This window comes from Panulirus ornatus, chromosome 43 (assembly GCF_036320965.1).
Source record: "Panulirus ornatus isolate Po-2019 chromosome 43, ASM3632096v1, whole genome shotgun sequence".
NCBI classification, from domain to species: Eukaryota; Metazoa; Arthropoda; class Malacostraca; order Decapoda; family Palinuridae; genus Panulirus; species Panulirus ornatus.
Genome location: NC_092266.1, coordinates 19,474,628 through 19,492,994, shown reverse-complemented (window position 1 = coordinate 19,492,994; position 18,367 = coordinate 19,474,628). Strand labels below are relative to the sequence as shown.

At 42.4% G+C, this 18,367-nt stretch overlaps 1 protein-coding gene across 2 annotated transcripts in view; it reads right to left on the bottom strand.

Annotated features, from left to right (window-relative positions):
* The window catches only part of LOC139762371 (uncharacterized), a 66,016-nt gene extending 48,110 nt beyond the window's left edge, over positions 1–17,906 (bottom strand). Inside the window, exons 1-2 of one of the 2 annotated variants that reach the window (XM_071687164.1) lie at positions 17,865–17,906; positions 17,099–17,251 (exon numbers count right to left, since the gene is read on the bottom strand). Coding sequence is in view for 1 of the 2 variants with exons in the window: in XM_071687163.1 (XP_071543264.1) it covers positions 14,231–14,290 (60 nt within the window). In the remaining variant the exon portion in view is untranslated. Of the gene's footprint in view, positions 1–14,230; positions 15,745–17,098; positions 17,252–17,864 lie in introns of those variants that run through there. The other variant, XM_071687163.1, reaches the window with a different exon arrangement.
* Between the last annotated feature and the right edge of the window lie 461 nt (positions 17,907–18,367).

Sequence of the window (18,367 nt, the reverse complement as noted above, 5' to 3'; positions counted from 1 at the left end):
TATATATATTGGAAAGGATCACAATTTTGCGCGTGATCAAGTATATTCCTACGAGTCCACGGGGAAAATGAAACACGTCAAGTTCCCAAGTGCACTTTCGTGTAATAATCACATCGTCAGGGGAGATACAAGAAATATGTCAGTTGATATACAACGAAGAGACGTAGCTAGGACGCCATTTGTTTACCAAATGGCGTCCATATACGCATATATACATACATATACATATTGAACATACACACATATACATACACATGCACATATTCATACTTGCTTGCCTTTATCCAGTCCCAGCGCTACCGCCCCACAAGAAACAGCATCGCTACCCTATACAATTCTAATGCTACTTTTGTTACTCTTCATAAGGGCTAATCTAAGATTTCAAAGCTTTAAAAAGATCTGAAACCACAATCATATGAGTTGTTTTTGCTGTAAAAACTGCACGACTGTGACACTTCACTACTGCATTGTCATCTAACTACCACGCAAATTACTAAGAATAAATATCCAGTCCCACTTTTAAGAATTCTTTAACATGTCTTTAATTGGTCACAGTCAACTATATGACTTCACAGTATATAAATATATTGTCATTTATAAAACACTTTCATGGGGATCAATTATAACGAACATCTAACCCCACTAAGATAACTTCAACCACTGACCCCAGGCTGTATATGGCAACTTCCTCGTAACAATCTGAATAAAAATTCACAGCGCATGCGAATTCTTTAATACCTTATGATCTCAGAAACATTTCCTATTCAGCAGCATATTCCCATAAGTCTCGTTAGTATCAAGACTTCGTGTCGGTTCTTCCAAGTGATATCTCTTTGGCTGTGGCCGGGATCTTTGTGTCTGTATAGTCATCTTTATTATATAAACACTGTGACAAAACATGATGAGAAAGCATCAGACAGAAAACGATTTGACCATAAATCTAATATGAAAACTTATAAACATCTCAGGCCTGTCGAGCAGCAATGCCAAGATTGGCATAGTCTATCATTATGAATTCAAATCTAATGATCATGTATGATAATGGATAAAAGTTCAAAGACTTGACCCAAGGTTAAATTTGTTTATAATCAAAGTCATTATCTATATCTGGCTGTGAGGTAAGTCAGACCGGTAACATTAGCCCGCCATAATTACATACACATATCAAAGCATTTCCAAAATAAATTTTTGTAAAGCGTGTATTAACTCGCGCTAATTAGACAACGATTTACTGTAGAAATTCCCAGGAATACTTACAAGAAAGGAGTTTGCAGACAACTGGATTCGTACCTTCAACCACATTCTTAGCAGTGTGACACCGTAGCCAGCAAATTATCGCATCTCTCCCTAAATGTCGAACACCAAATAAACGTGATATTTAACGATATTCTCGTGCACTGAGAAGAAGCGAGTGGTGAGCGAAATCCACGTACCCGCCGGCCAGAAGCTGCCTGCAACCTACACCATCCACATGCCCGTCAGGAGTTGCCTCACGTCTCCACTGCCCTAGTAATATCCACCCACCCGCCAGAAGCTGCCTGTCTCCTGTATCACCCACCTGCGCACCAGAAGCTGCCACATGGACCAACAACACTCGCCTCCATATGATTCGTAATACTCGGTTGTCTTCTCTACACTCTGGCTCCACAAACAGGATCATCAGAATCTCGAACGCTCTTATGCTCCTCTTGCTTATGGTGGACATACAAGATGTAAACTGCACCGTCAGAATGACTCTCATTCCCTGCGCATTTTACGTTTGCCCGGAACACCTCAAAGGTATGCTTAACTTTGCCTACGGTAAACAGTCCAATAATCACGTAACTTGTCAACTAATTCAATCACGGAAGCCTATTCCCTGGACCTGTTGTGTACCGTAACCTATTTAGCGCCACCGGCCACAGAACGAGTTGGAATGGGCAATAAATTAGCTGCTTTTCCGGCAACGAATTAACGATCACATAATATTTCGTATTAAAATATACTTACAGAATAAGTAAAGGAGCAACAACTATACACAGATGTAGGGATCATCCTCATACCGTGAACAAAACACGTACATATAAGAAGCATAATTTACTTACAATCCCTCGCACATTAAACCAACACTGGGAAGAATCCCTAGACTTCCTGAAAATTAGGGAGAAAATTGCCCGCATGGTATTACCAATTAACATATTATCTTCTTAGTTTAGATGCCACGTTCCCTGGGCGCCTCCAGGTGGCTATGTCCGAGCGGCCACGTCTTGGGTAAGCAGCCTGACCGCCATGTGTGTGACAAGGGAGCACTGTATTTCATTTATTGTTGTCTTTTCGCAAATGCTGAAAGGTCCTGCTTTATTTACATTACGCACAAACAAAAACCAAGACCGTGTTGCCTCAACAACAGCTGCTGCAGTTTATAGTTCCTCGAGCGAAAACACCAGAGGGCTAGAAGCGTAAACAAATGATCCTATAATCATGAGCAAACAATGTAAACATTTCTCTACTCCCCTCAGGTGAAAACAGAGTGGAGGATAAGCCGCTCTGCACCCAACCCTTCCGCTGCTCGTGTGTCCGTCTCGACTGACCGTATATAGTGTGTGTAATCAACTGTCCATAATGCACTAACAGCAGCTGCGTTCCTCACATACTGCAGACGTGCCTGTAAGATTAAGTAAGCCTTAAATGAATTCATATAAGAACTGTCATGTCTCCAATTCAGCCAATTTTTCTGCTGTATCATCAAGAGCGGTACCTATGTCGTATACTCTCCGAATATCTTTCATATATATTGAAAATATGAACGATATTCTGATGGCCATAAATAACTATTTACGAAAATGATCGTACTAAATAGAAATACACGTCTTAATCCTTTAAATGACGTATGGATTACACGAAAATGATCGTACTGAACAGAAATACACGTCTTAATCCTTTAAATGATGTATGGATTTCATGTATCATCTTCGTACTATGATTACAGTGTCTTCCATATGTATCATCTTCGTACTATGATTACATTCAGTCTTCCAACCAATTACAATTACAAACATAGTGGGAGGGAATTCATGATCCTGTATGCCAGTAGCTAGTTTTTTGTTCCAGCTGGGGAGTTTGCTCTCTCCCGTGTCACCCTCCACAACAATAGCCATCTGGTTTCTTTATACGATGAATTGGCCGGTTATCTCGCTCTTAAACCATGTCTGCTGCTGACAACTACACAGCGTGAAGTATAACCTCATCTCTGGTCGTCTAAGTCTGTCCGGCTTGTACTCCTTTACGAGAGAATACTAAATTTCTAACCCGGCCAAAAGTACGTAAGTAAACATCTACCTTCCTTTTCCAAGTCACCATCAAACAGAAATGTGCAAACTAAGTTACAATGAAAGACAACTGTAATTTTTTTTATTAAGTTCATCCTCAAAAAGATTTAATGCATTAAGGAAAAAAAAAACTAAAGGTTTCTGAGATGCCCCCAGAGAAGTGTCTTTTTAACATACTGCCTTTCCCTTGCAACTAAGGGGTGCGCATAATCTACGTAGTTTAATTTTTGTTTAGTATACTGACCAAAGCTACATTTTAAATATTACACATATCAATAAAGCACTTACAGTACATGCTACATTTAAAAAAAAAAACTACAAAGATAACTGTAGTCCACAAACTATACTATGCCGATATCCTCAAAGAAAAAGGAAACACGAACATCCCAAACACTACGTAATGCATGTCATAATAATACCTTACACAGGACGACGGTACAACGTCCACTGAACAGGTCTTTGTAAAGTTTACATCATCAGATTATATGTTACACTTTCCGGGCAAATCTTTTGTACAAACTGACTTAATCCTCGCGAAAACTTTCATATACAGTAGTCTTGTGAGTAAGAATTTGACTCGTCCCTCTGTCATATCATTTGTTTGTATTATCATCTTAATATTCGCACTCAGTCATCCTCCAAGTAAAAATGTTATACACAGCAGACAATACTATCAGTCTGACGAGAATTATAAATGTCACGCAAGAGCTTCCCTCACACATCCCACCGCCAATAAAAACATGTGACGCCACACACGCGTCTTTGTTTTCTGACTCGATATGGTTACGTGAGTTTCTTTTGCTAGACCACAAGTGCGAATCATTTACATTATTTTACGTGTCGCAAGAGAATTTGTCAACCAGTATGTCCTACATGAAGGATCCCGGTTCTGTGTCCAACATGGAGATCCCCTGGTAATGCGAACCGGGTCTGTCCCACAAGGATTCCTCCATAAGGTCTGCTCTAAACAAAGGCTGGGGGAACTGTATCCAGCACAGAGAGCGGAAGATAATTGTGAAGCCCACTGCCATCTTGAGAGCAGTCATTTGCTATCAGCCACTGCTTCGATATCCTGGCAGACCCGCAGACTTAGCAGAACAGTACCAACGATATTCCAAGTATTAGACACTGAGGGAAGATCAAGAAGGTGTCTCAACCATCAGAGGCTTGGACTAAGTCGGTACCCAGAATGGACTTGGGCTAAATCGCGAATCATAATGAGCTGGACAGTCACCAACTGTTACCGACCAGAAGGACCTAAACTCTCATTAACTGTATACAGGAGTCGAGAGCCTAAGACTGTTGCTACCCACGTGGACCAGAAGCGTCCCTGGGCTGGTCTCCTCCGGCCTGTGGCAACGGGTTCTCATTACGCATAGGGACCCGGACCACACTACTAACCAAACAGTAGGGGCTGCAGTACACCGTCTCTGGCCACACTTACCTTCCCTAACATAACTTAATGGTCCCAAACCCACCCTTAGTTCTTATATACCTGATGAAAACTCATAATGAATTTGGATTACAATTTCTAATATATATATATATATATATATATATATATATATATATATATATATATATATATATATATATATATATATATATCCAAATGTATAGCAGTATAATACTTTGACCTCCATTTGGCTGCCTCTTGTGACGAACGCTTGTTTGTGTGTGATCTTCATGGCATCGACAACTGAATGTTTACACTCTCTGATGACAGTCGCGCACCACCTCATATGATTTACTTATCTAGTTCTGAGACTAAATCTCTAGATCATATTGACTCCTACCACAATGATTATTATTCACTCCTACCACAATGAGAATTATTGACTTCTACCAAGTCAATCAGTGACTCTCTGACGTCTACCCGTCCCAAGAACAGCCTTGTTATGGACCCATTGGGTCTGTGGCTGTTTGAGATCAGTGGCATCCAGTTGATGAAGATGGGATGTAAACACTACAGTAAGAGGATTGGGGATATGATACTCAAGTGGCTTTCGTGTGTGTGTGTGTGTGTGTGTGTGTGTGTGTGTGTGTGTGCGCGCCTTCGAGCACGCTTGACCTAGAGCTAAGAGAGTCGAACCCACGTCCTCGGACGAGACTCTTTCGGAATGAGGTCGTAGGTTAAGCCATCATACCTAGGAGTCGTACCGTCGTGATCGAGGGTCGTACCGTCGTGTTCAAAGGTCGTACCGTCGTGTTCAAGGGTCGTACCGTCGTGCTCAAGGGTCGTACCGTCGTGCTCAAGGCCCGTACCGTCGTGTTCAAGGGTCGCACCGGCATGTTCGAGGGTCGTAACGTCGTGGATAGAGAAGTCATGCTGAGGACGCTGCATGACCTGGACGAGGTTTTTTTTCTGCAACACCTCCACGTTCCCTGAAACAACGCTTGGAAGGAGGCAGAAGTGATATTGTGACAGTGATTGTGTCAGCGTCGCGTCGCCTCGCCGCAGTGTATCGAGACAGACTTCCCCAGAACTTTTTAAAGGGGAAGTAAATGTTTATAGTTGTGTTACTGGAGTGATAGTTTTCATGCATGGTGTTTTGACAAGAAAATAGTGAAGTTGGAGAAAAATGTAGCTTAGACATTGAAGCTTATTGATACAGTGGTGAAATTGATGAGAACTGCTATTGACGTTTGTGTGAATAAATTGTACATTTCCTTTTCCATAGCCAGAGGTTGAACCATTATGTGACGTTCATTTTTTCATTCATTTCAAGCTAAAAGTTTGTTTTCTAAAGTGTTTCTTACATTTTTCATATGTATATATATGTATGTGTGTGTGTGTGTGTGTGTGTGTGTATATATATATGTATATTATCCCTGGGGATAGGGGTGAAAGAATACTTCCCACGTATTCCTCGCGTGTCGTAGAAAGCGACTAGAGGGGACGGGAGCGGGGGGCCGGAAATCCTCCCCTCCTTGTATTAACTTTCTAAAATGGGAAACAGAAGAAGGAGTCACGCGGGGAGTGCTCATCCTCCTCGAAGGCTCAGAGTGGGGTGCCTAAATGTGTGTGGATGTAACCAAGATGTGAAAAAAGGAGAGATAGGTAGTATGTTTGAGGAAAGGAACCTGGATGTTTTGGCTCTGAGTGAAACGAAGCTCAAGGGTAAAGGGGAAGAGTGGTTTGGAAATGTCTGGGGAGTGAAGTCAGGGGTTAGTGAGAGGACAAGAGCAAGGGAAGGAGTAGCAATACTCCTGAAACAGGAGTTGTGGGAGTATGTGATAGAATGTAAGAAAGTAAATTCTCGATTAATATGGGTAAAATTGAAAGTTGATGGAGAAAGGTGGGTGATTATTGGTGCATATGCACCTGGGCATGAGAAGAAAGATCATGAGAGGCAAGTGTTTTGGGAGCAGCTAAATGAGTGTGTTAGCGGTTTTGATGCACGAGACCGGGTTATAGTGATGGGTGATTTGAATGCAAAGGTGAGTAATGTGGCAGTTGAGGGAATAATTGGTATGCATGGGGTGTTCAGTGTTGTAAATGGAAATGGTGAAGAGCTTGTAGATTTATGTGCTGAAAAAGGACTGATGATTGGGAATACCTGGTTTAAAAAGCGAGATATACATAAGTATACTTATGTAAGTAGGAGAGATGGCCAGAGAGCATTATTGGATTACGTGTTAATTGACAGGCGTGCGAAAGAGAGACTTTTGGATGTCAATGTGCTGAGAGGTGCAACTGGAGGGATGTCTGATCATTATCTTGTGGAGGCTAAGGTGAAGATTAGTATGGGTTTTCAGAAAAGAAGAGTGAATGTTGGGGTGAAGAAGGTGGTGAGAGTAAGTGAGCTTGGGAAGGAGACCTGTGTGAAGAAGTATCAGGAGAGACTGTGTACAGAATGGAAAAAGGTGAGAACAATGGAAGTAAGGGGAGTGGGGGAGGAATGGGATGTATTTAGGGAATCAGTGATGGATTGCGCAAAAGATGCTTGTGGCATGAGAAGAGTGGGAGGTGGGCTGTTTAGAAAGGGTAGTGAGTGGTGGGATGAAGAAGTAAGAGTATTAGTGAAAGAGAAGAGAGAGGCATTTGGACGATTTTTGCAGGGAAAAAATGCAATTGAGTGGGAGAAGTATAAAAGAAAGAGACAGGAGGTCAAGAGAAAGGTGCAAGAGGTGAAAAAAAGGGCAAATGAGAGTTGGGGTGAGAGACTATCAGTAAATTTTAGGGAGAATAAAAAGATGTTCTGGAAGGAGGTAAATAGGGTGCGTAAGACAAGGGAGCAAATGGGAACTTCAGTGAAGGGCGTAAATGGGGAGGTGATAACAAGTAGTGGTGATGTGAGAAGGAGATGGAATGAGTATTTTGAAGGTTTGTTGAATGTGTCTGATGACAGAGTGGCAGATATAGGGTGTTTGGGTCGAGGTGGTGTGCAAAGTGAGAGGGTTAGGGAAAATGATTTGGTAAACAGAGAAGAGGTAGTAAAAGCTTTGCGGAAGATGAAAGCCGGCAAGGCAGCAGGTTTGGATGGTATTGCAGTGGAATTTATTAAAAAAGGGGGTGACTGTATGGTTGACTGGTTGGTAAGGTTATGTAATGTATGTATGACTCATGGTGAGGTGCCTGAGGATTGGCGGAATGCGTGCATAGTGCCATTGTACAAAGGCAAAGGGGATAAGAGTGAGTGCTCAAATTACAGAGGTATAAGTTTGTTGAGTATTCCTGGTAAATTATATGGGAGGGTATTGATTGAGAGGGTGAAGGCATGTACAGAGCATCAGATTGGGGAAGAGCAGTGTGGTTTCAGAAGTGGTAGAGGATGTGTGGATCAGGTGTTTGCTTTGAAGAATGTATGTGAGAAATACTTAGAAAAGCAAATGGATTTGTATGTAGCATTTATGGATCTGGAGAAGGCATATGATAGAGTTGATAGAGATGCTCTGTGGAAGGTATTAAGAATATATGGTGTGGGAGGCAAGTTGTTAGAAGCAGTGAAAAGTTTTTATCGAGGATGTAAGGCATGTGTACGTGTAGGAAGAGAGGAAAGTGATTGGTTCTCAGTGAATGTAGGTTTGCGGCAGGGGTGTGTGATGTCTCCATGGTTGTTTAATTTGTTTATGGATGGGGTTGTTAGGGAGGTAAATGCAAGTCTTGGAAAGAGGGGCAAGTATGAAGTCTGTTGGGGATGAGAGAGCTTGGGAAGTGAGTCAGTTGTTGTTCGCTGATGATACAGCGCTGGTGGCGGATTCATGTGAGAAACTGCAGAAGCTGGTGACGGAGTTTGGTAAAGTGTGTGGAAGAAGAAAGTTAAGAGTAAATGTGAATAAGAGCAAGGTTATTAGGTACAGTAGGGTTGAGGGTCAAGTCAATTGGGAGGTGAGTTTGAATGGTGAAAAACTGGAGGAAGTGAAGTGTTTTAGATATCTGGGAGTGGATCTGTCAGCGGATGGAACCATGGAAGCGGAAGTGGATCATAGGGTGGGGGAGGGGGCGAAAATTTTGGGAGCCTTGAAAAATGTGTGGAAGTCGAGAACATTATCCCGGAAAGCAAAAATGGGTATGTTTGAGGGAATAGTGGTTCCAACAATGTTGTATGGTTGCGAGGCGTGGGCTATGGATAGAGTTGTGCGCAGGAGGATGGATGTGCTGGAAATGAGATGTTTGAGGACAATGTGTGGTGTGAGGTGGTTTGATCGAGTAAGTAACGTAAGGGTGAGAGAGATGTGTGGAAATAAAAAGAGCGTGGTTGAGAGAGCAGAAGAGGGTGTTTTGAAATGGTTTGGGCACATGGAGAGAATGAGTGAGGAAAGATTGACCAAGAGGATATATGTGTCGGAGGTGGAGGGAACGAGGAGAAGAGGGAGACCAAATTGGAGGTGGAAAGATGGAGTGAAAAAGATTTTGTGTGATCGGGGCCTGAACATGCAGGAGGGTGAAAGGAGGGCAAGGAATAGAGTGAATTGGAGCGATGTGGTATACAGGGGTTGACGTGCTGTCAGTGGATTGAATCAAGGCATGTGAAGCGTCCGGGGTAAACCATGGAAAGCTGTGTAGGTATGTATATTTGTGTGTGTGGACGTGTGTATGTACATGTGTATGGGGGGGGTTGGGCCATTTCTTTCGTCTGTTTCCTTGCGCTACCTCGCAAACGCGGGAGACAGCGACAAAGTATAAAAAAAAAAAAAAAAAAAAATATATATATATATATATATATATATATATATATTCCTATGAGTCCACGGGGAAAATGAAACACGAAAAGTTCCCAAGTGCACTTTCGTGTAATAATCACATCATCAGGGGAGACACAAGAGAGAAATGTAACAGTCAGTTGATATACATCGAAGAGGCGTCCTAGCTTCGTCTCTTCGATGTATATCAACTGACTGTTATATTTCTCTCTTGTGTCTCCCCTGATGATGTGATTATTACACGAAAGTGCACTTGGGAACTTTTCGTGTTTCATTTTCCCCATGGACTCATAGGAATATCTTGATCACGCGCGAAATTGTGATCCTTTCCAATATATATATATATATATATATATATATATATATATATATATATATATATATATATATATATATATATATATCGTGTAATATGGATGGTAAGGGAGATGCATGATAACCCAGAGTCGTTACTACGGCAAGTCATGCTCCAGCATCGATTACTCTACAAGATGGCAAGGAGACATGAGTAACATAATCCATACCTGAACACCTACATATACTGCAAGAGTACACGGGAAATTAATTCTGAAATCCACCAACGCTAGGGATGATGACTCGAAGAAAATATACTACTGCTAAAGAAAAATATTCTGATCTTATATCCGGGAAAAACTGGAGACATCAGTCGTGGCAACAGAGGTCACAACCAGAAGCCCATTTATAAAGACAACGGGAGCCATTTCCTGGAGACCACAGGGAGGGTATTGGTGGCGGAGGCCTGGTGCGTGACCCACAAATACAAATAATAACCTGTGATGGCGGAAGCACCTCAAGGCGAAGTTGGAATTAAAGCTACAATGAATTTCTTCCAATGTCTCCATGAACGAAGTATATAAGTTTATAATGATCAATCGGGTTTTCTCGCAAGTTTGTGTTATCATATCTCATTGACTATGGCACAAGACTTCCATATCAGCCAGCGACGGTGGGGGACGGCAGCACATGAAATAGTTAAGCGTGGTGCCTGACGACACCAGCTGATGTTGCAACGTGTGCAACAGTACAACAAAATAATTGCGAGCGACACCTTGTGGGACGCACATCGTAGTATCACAAGGTAATGCAAATGTGTATCGTGACCCAGCTGGTGGTTCAGTGTACTGGTTAAAAGTCTAAATGGGTAATGACCTGACTTCGCAGTGAAAGAAATTCAATATTCGTAAAGACCATCTCATAAACTTTCTTCAGAATCATATATCTTTAAACCTTTCCATGATGGCATAAGTTCCTCACTGAGATGGTACCGCTCATCCACCACTCTATTGCTGCAAGATATTTTCTTCACATCCTTTCCTTTCTAACGCTGAACTTTTTTTTTTTATCACATTTGAACTGTCACAAATTTCCTGCACTCTCAAAATCAGACATCTAGAAGTTGCAATCACGTCTTCACTTTTATGCTCATCCAACTTGGGCAAATATAATGGGTCAACTCCCCTACTTCAGGTGGCCTGGTATTGTCCTACGATGAACCTCCTCCATCAGGTCTACAAATACCCTATACAGGGTGATCGAGCTGGTGCTGAATATATGAATTAACTTCAATATATGATGTGCATATTTTCTTGCGCATCTTAGTGATACTGACAATGACCAGCATATAGTTTCCATCCTTGACTGTTCGCCTAATGTAGTTGTCTAGTACCACATTAAGTACCATGTCAGCCTACGAGTTCCTTTAATGCATACATACTTGCAATTTTCCTCCAGCGAGATGATTAGTCACTTATTTCATCTTGATCATGTGGCATTTGGTCGATATGAATTTTAGCAATTATGTCCGTGGCCTAAGTCGTTCTTTTTGTGGGGTGTCGCAGTCTCAAGTTCTCTTTATTCTAATATCATTCATAAATGCGATAAGGTAGGACTGAAGTTCACCAGGTAAGGTCATTTACACAGATCAAAAACAGGAGGGGCCCCAGGTCAAATCCGTGTGGAACACCGCGTAACGGTTGGGAAAAGTACCAGTGATGTGCGCCATTTGTTCCCTTCTTCTGACGTGAAATTTTCGATCCAACTAAGGAATATCCCTCTCAAGCCTTCCTGGACTTCCATTTTCTTTTTCTTTCACGTCTCCCGTATGTGCGTGTATACGACCACCTATTTGGCGTGTGTACGTTACAGAGATAAAGATACTTGTCCAGACCCTATGTACCAGTTAAACATTCTTGACCCACCTGACCAGACCATCTGTACCAGTTGTGAATCCCTGATCCACCTCACCAGAGCATTTGTATCAGCCGCGTATCCCTACATGTGTATGCACTGCTTTAGATAAACTTGTGGTCTGGCAGCGTGAGCGGTGATAACATTAGTCCAAGACAGAGACATGCCAAATCTAGGATGTCCACCATTTCCACCTGAGAGGAGGGAATGGTGGTCACTACGAAGATGATCTCCAAACTAGCGCAACATATATTTTAAGTGATACAAGAATAAGGAGTGTGACAAGGATGATTATCATTCGTTGACCTGTGACAACTGTGCACCCGGGTTCATACTTGCCGCCAAAGACTCCAGACAGCAATTATCATCATTACGTCTGGCTGGGTCTCCCTGGCGAGGGCGTCGCCACACCAGGGTCGCCCTATTAATGGATTATTCTAATATGGTAATAACCTGGTCCCCTGTTGCTGGCCTTATCATGGCAGCAAGTGTCTCGTAAACATGGCATAATCACCACTACTGTTACATATACATCTACTAGCCTTCCTAAACAGAAGAACAAGGAAGGGTTCCACCGGGGTTTCTGTCCGACGTCAGTAAGAGTGACCTCACACGACGTCATCATCATGTTCTGTGACATCATCACCGTACCAGGAGCCGACATTCGAAAACTAGCCAGGTGCTGTTGGCAGACACTACTGTATACACTCCTGCGTAATAATGCTGACGAACCCCTCCACCGCCGCGGTGACTCTGGGCGACGGGCTTCACACTTACAGAAACGCGCACCCAAGGACCACCAACTATTTTAACACAGAACAAATGTGCACAGAAAGGAACGACATCCTCGTATCCACTGGGTCGAGAGGTTTATCTTCGTTACTCTCGTGTGTCCAGACACGCCCAGCATGGCAACGCTGATTGCCTGTTGTGTTGCTATGGTGGAACGGGAACCACGGGCAAGACAAAGCAAGCTTTCTATCAATCGCTTTGGCCTACATAGGCCATAGGACGACTCATTTGACCTTAAACGAGTGCCAGGTTCGAGTCCTGTGTCATTTGTATTCTTTTGCTCTTCAAGCTGAGAGTCCCAAAGATGAAAACTATTATATGGGGGGATCAAAATTCAGACCTCCATTATGGGCACTGCCACTAGAAGAGAAAAAAGTTCTAGTCCCCCTGAAATGTTATAAAAATAAAACTGTAATACGTTCGGAAAACATGTTAAATATCCATAATGACACCACAAGGTCTCATCACTCTTTTACACAGTAGATTACGAAAACAGGAACGCTTAAAGTCCGAAGCAGACGGAACTCCATCAAAACCGTTCCAGTTGGAGGTATTTTTGTTTACAAAAGCTGCGCAGCAGATACAGAAGAGCTGCCGAGAGAGAGAGAGAGAGAGAGAGAGAGAGAGAGAGAGAGAGAGAGAGAGAGAGAGAGAGAGAGAGAGAGAGAGAGAGAGGAAAGTTTTAAACAGTTGAATATCTAGATACGGTAAGAGAACACATCAAAGACACTCTAACCCGACCCATAAAACTCATTGAGCAGTGTGGCTCCTTGGATCATGGTAGAAGACCGTCAGTTGTCCCTCGATTTCGCGAGGTCAACACAAGGCACGAATTGTGACTTTTGCTAGGCTGGCTGCCCTCCCGGTGTGAGCAGAATTCCTACTGAGCTCTTCAGATGGCTGACTCGCATTACCAACTTAGTGTGGAAACGAGAAATACAAACAGCTGACTGACGCCCAATGTTACAAATGTAAGGTGATACGTCCAGGTTGACTCTCGGCACTGCAGTACTGCTCTCATGTCCATACGAAGCAGGATGTTCACTCCTGTTCTTTTCGGACACACCAACTTTCAAGGATTCTAATTCGTCCATGGGAAAAGAGCTCAACTCCGATTCGTTCACAGCAATCCAACTTCAACCTAAGCTCGTACACAGAAAGCGGGCTGGACCCCGATTCGTCCAGCGAAAGCAGTGTTATATCTAGGTTTTGTCTACAACATGCAAGGTTCAACCTGTTTGTCCAAAACAGAGTTGATGATGATAATGATGATGGTCCCTTTGCCTATGAGAGGGCTGACTATTCAAACACACTTACTTCTCAGTTCATCTCTTGTTATATATTCTTTTGTATAGAAAACAGAATTACTTCAACTGGCATGTTCAAGAGTGTCTTCTGCAAGGAAGAGACTGTTCTGGATAAGGAAAGAGTGGAAAATTTGTCGGTGGTATGGAATCCTAATGTCCCAGTACACTCACAAGGCTGACCAGCTTCAAACGAAATAAACTTCGTAATCTGTGAACTTGAACTGCATTCGTGCTCAGGAGGACATAAAAGCAACGACAGTCATGTTCAGTAAGAATTATCATTACGTAATATACATGTACAATGTCTGTTCCACCAACAGTCTCTTATTTCATACCTAGTTACTGTGACGTAAATACAATATTTTCTAGCCAACCATCACCCTCCCTTCACCGACGATGAAAACTATAAAGTCATGTAACCATCCCTCTGGATACATATTGCTACTGCAACAAGAACTATGTTTTTACCTCATATTTTCGAAGCCTGACGGCGGACTGATTCTGTCTTGGCTTCGTTTGCTGGAGCATTGAAGAGACGGGGAAAAGGCGTCTCTCCTAAAATACTCGCTGGTGATTCATCGGTGAAGAGGGACGAGGGCGTCGTTCCTATAGTGCTTGAGTCTGTGACAGTGGTCGCCTCTTGGTCAGTGCCAGCCTTCCTCCCACTGTTGTACTAGGTCATTAACACGGCTCATTTTAATGACTGTCTGCCTTCCGCTCTCCCTATTGTCTACGTCACTGACACTGCTAGCACTGACCGCCGCTGATTAGCTGCTTCCCTTCCAGTCATATATTCATGCAATCCTATTTACTACTTACTTCTTCACGCTCAGTTCTTTCCCTAACGAAACATTTGTGTTGACAATTTCCTGACAGTTATGAGTCTTGGATCCAGCAGTGGGCACAACTCATTCCCCTGGTCCAGACCTCGCCTAGTAACAATGTAATTCGTAGGCGGTCACTGTTCATAGACACTCACGCCCTGACCTGGGTACAAGAGAACAATATCCTGACCTACACAGTCCAGCATCATAATGACGATCAAACCTTTCTCAGGACATGAGCCAGCGAGTGTGTCGATGGTGCTGTAGCAGTGGCCGCCCCGATAACGAACCTCGGCCACGTTGCACAGACCTGTTCCTCTGCAGGCCAAGTCTTACCTCGCATCCCACAGCCAACTACAGTTTACCAAAACTGCAACATCTGTACATCCATGATGTAAATGTATGTCTCACTTACGACGGTAAGACATTAGCTTTCACGTGTGACACATGCCCACGTATACTTTCACCAAGCGACACACTGATCCTCGTCCTCGCCATCCACTCCGTTGGGACGACCTCGCCACCTGGACTCATTAGCGTTGTGGAAGGTGCCCCGAGGTAGGTAGGTACATAGCGCGAGAGCCAAGGTATCTCGTGTTAATGTGTCCGAGGCAGCGCGTGGTCAATACCAGCATGACTGAGCCGTCCAGGATGGTCCCCACACGCACACATGTCCACACTGGCCTCATCCCCAGCAAACCTCAACACTATAAACACTCAGAAGTCGGCCAAGTTTCATGGAGACTTTACCGAGTTATTCTACAAAGTCTTGACAATTTCTTTACAACATTCTAATGTACGACTGAACATAAAAGCTCTTCAGTATCCTTGCTCGCTGTCATGTGTCTTGAGTTTAAATCACCCTCTCTAGCGAAAGCATTAGCCTTCATCACAAACAAAAGAAAGCTGCAACTTGTAAACACTTCTTGTTTTCCACCTGGACCGTTACGGAGGACACTCGTGGCAGGAACGTGGCACCGAGGAAATGAGAAGAATTAAACGGGTGATAAATATTGTCAGGTTGCGTAACTAGATGCGTCATGCGAGAGGTGACTGTGGTCACTACAGAAGACATACACTGACACAACTCGTGCCACGGTTCACCAACTGGAGCCAGGTGGTGTCACGTCACAGAAACACCTCGTCTAACATGTTATGCTCCCGCTGGACGGCTCATGACTGACCCAAGACAAGACCAACCTCTCCTAGATGCCAGTTTCTTTGCCAACAATTCCATTTCTTTCAACAGATCTACACCCAATAATATTGCAGCCCGAGGGAGACGACAGTGCACTACAATAATATTACAATTACAAAACATAAAATTCATTCTATCTTTTCGATCTGGAAAAAAAAAAATACTGGGAAATACGTTCAGCGTCCAGGGGTTGCCTAGCAACGAAGACGCCATGAATCAATGAACCACGTGAGGTTCGGCGCGCGTTAACTGTGCCTTCAAGAATGAGTGGGACGAGGACTGTATCAGTGACAAGTGAGTACGCTACAGGTATCAGCTTACCCACTACAGCTCTTTGTGATAGATCAGGCCCAAATGACTGTGGTCAGGTGGGTGGAGAGAATTAGACCGCGACGAGGTCTCTATACTTTCCTGCAGCAGTCTCTATCGTCAGCACTTGTAAGTCTTTTGAAATACAGGTAACACATGTACAGACGACTGACATTTGCTTGGAAACTTGGATACAATAGCGAGGTTTCTGATCATGCTTGATGTCCACGGTGAACTTTAACAATGTTGCCGGGAATATCTTAGGCGGCTGGGGATAAGAATGCACTACTAGCGAATGGTAACAATCGTGGAATAGGAAGGCGGGGGAATAGCGACTATTTCATTATCCTGAGGATAAGCTTTCGTGCCAAGTAAATAACCGAAACTGTAACAAACTGACATATAATTCAAACATTTACCTGGTATCCAGATTTTCATACAAGGCGAATGGTTGTAGCTTTATGATACGGTATACGAGACAACAACTTATAAGAAACAGGAAATACCACCATCCAGTTATTTGTAAAATATCAAACGAGCTTTCCACCGGAACTGTAGCCTAGTTTCTGTTTTTCATTAAATTTTCACAAAATCATCTTAGTAAGCCCACTTAACACTCAACCAGCTGACATTTATTTATTCACTAATCCTCAGCATGTTATCCGTTTGGTATGAGGTTCCTATGTGCAAGAAATGTTCCCAGGTAAACGAAATATGGAGACTACGGTTAAGTGAAATGTTGATATGGCAGAAACATAATAAAACCTAATAAATATGCATTTTCAGTGTATCTGAACTTCATTGCGACATTGTTTTTTCAACCTTACATCATGAACCTCCGCCCGGGACTCCTATGCCTCTTGGCTCTCTCTCTCTCTCTCTCTCTCTCTCTCTCTCTCTCTCTCTCTCTCTCTCTCTCTCTCTCTCTGGAAATCCTGGATCCTCCCCGTTTTCATACGCGGCACAGTAAACTACATGAGTGAAACTATTAAAAGGAGTACTTACCTTATGTAATACAGACAAGCTGTGTGCCGCTATATTAATATCTTGGCTTTACTACCTCGCCCGAAGCACTCCAAGTGTGCTTTGCTCTAAACCCAGCGTCCTCGTAACAGCCATCTTCACACAGGTGACTCCAGGCAAAATCAGTGTAGCCAGCTATGGGGTAATATAAAACTACTTAATACAAGAAGCACACAACCAGCAAGCAGTACCTACATCATAACTTGACAAGGTGACTTTGGCCACAAAAGATTGCATATTACAGGTAAGAAAAACTATCAAAACAACTACATCATATATATAAAAAATCACAACGTGAGCCATTCCTGATGGCGAAAAAAAAATGATTTCATACACAGCCTTGAGCGCCTTTAACATAAGCGATAAAAAAAAAACTTGGAATGGAAAAATGGCATGTAATGTTTGCAGAATTCTAGTATTTTAAGGAACAAACTGCAACAGGGGATGTAAAAAAAAAAGTTCAGAACTAATGTTCAACGCATTTCAGCTTATAAAGAAACTGTTTCGCTTTCTACATCAACCTACGTTAATATTATCGAATTATGAATAATTACGATCTTACAAACAAAAACAAGTCAGCATAATACAGTGATGCACGTTTCCCTTCAGCTTGCCTAGGGAAGGCCAAGGCTTTATTATAGGTAATACAAGCTAATTATCTTACTCTGCAAACAAAACAGTGCAATTTCAAGTTAATAATAACTTAACAGTATGTAAATACTTAATTTCGTTGACCAAACAAACCCACCTCATGCGTGAATAGCTTCCATGTTGTTCAAAACATCGTGAGAGCATTCGATGTACAACCCTAAAAATGTCATTAATAAAATGGGACCTTTATTAACATGTTTTTACTCTTATAGATTAAATTTAAAATTTATGATTATATCCTGTTCTCTAAATATTTTGCAATTCACATAGGTGATTTAGAATAATAATATTATTTCTTAACTGAGGCGAAATATTATTAGAGCTTAGATCATATCATGCAACAGTAAACCTGATCTTTATTAACAGCGAGGAACAAACCGGAAACCCAAAACTTTTATGACGATTGCGTACAAGTAAATAAATAAACACTGTTGTAATTGTAAATCTTATCAAGTGTCATGATATTACAAACTTTAAATTAGAAGCCCTAACTCTTGTCATTGCCTGACCCGAAACGAGGCAGTGTAAAATGTCGAGTCCAAAAATGTCATTTTACAAAGGAATTATTCCCAAAGGAATAAATCAAGGATACCTAATAAC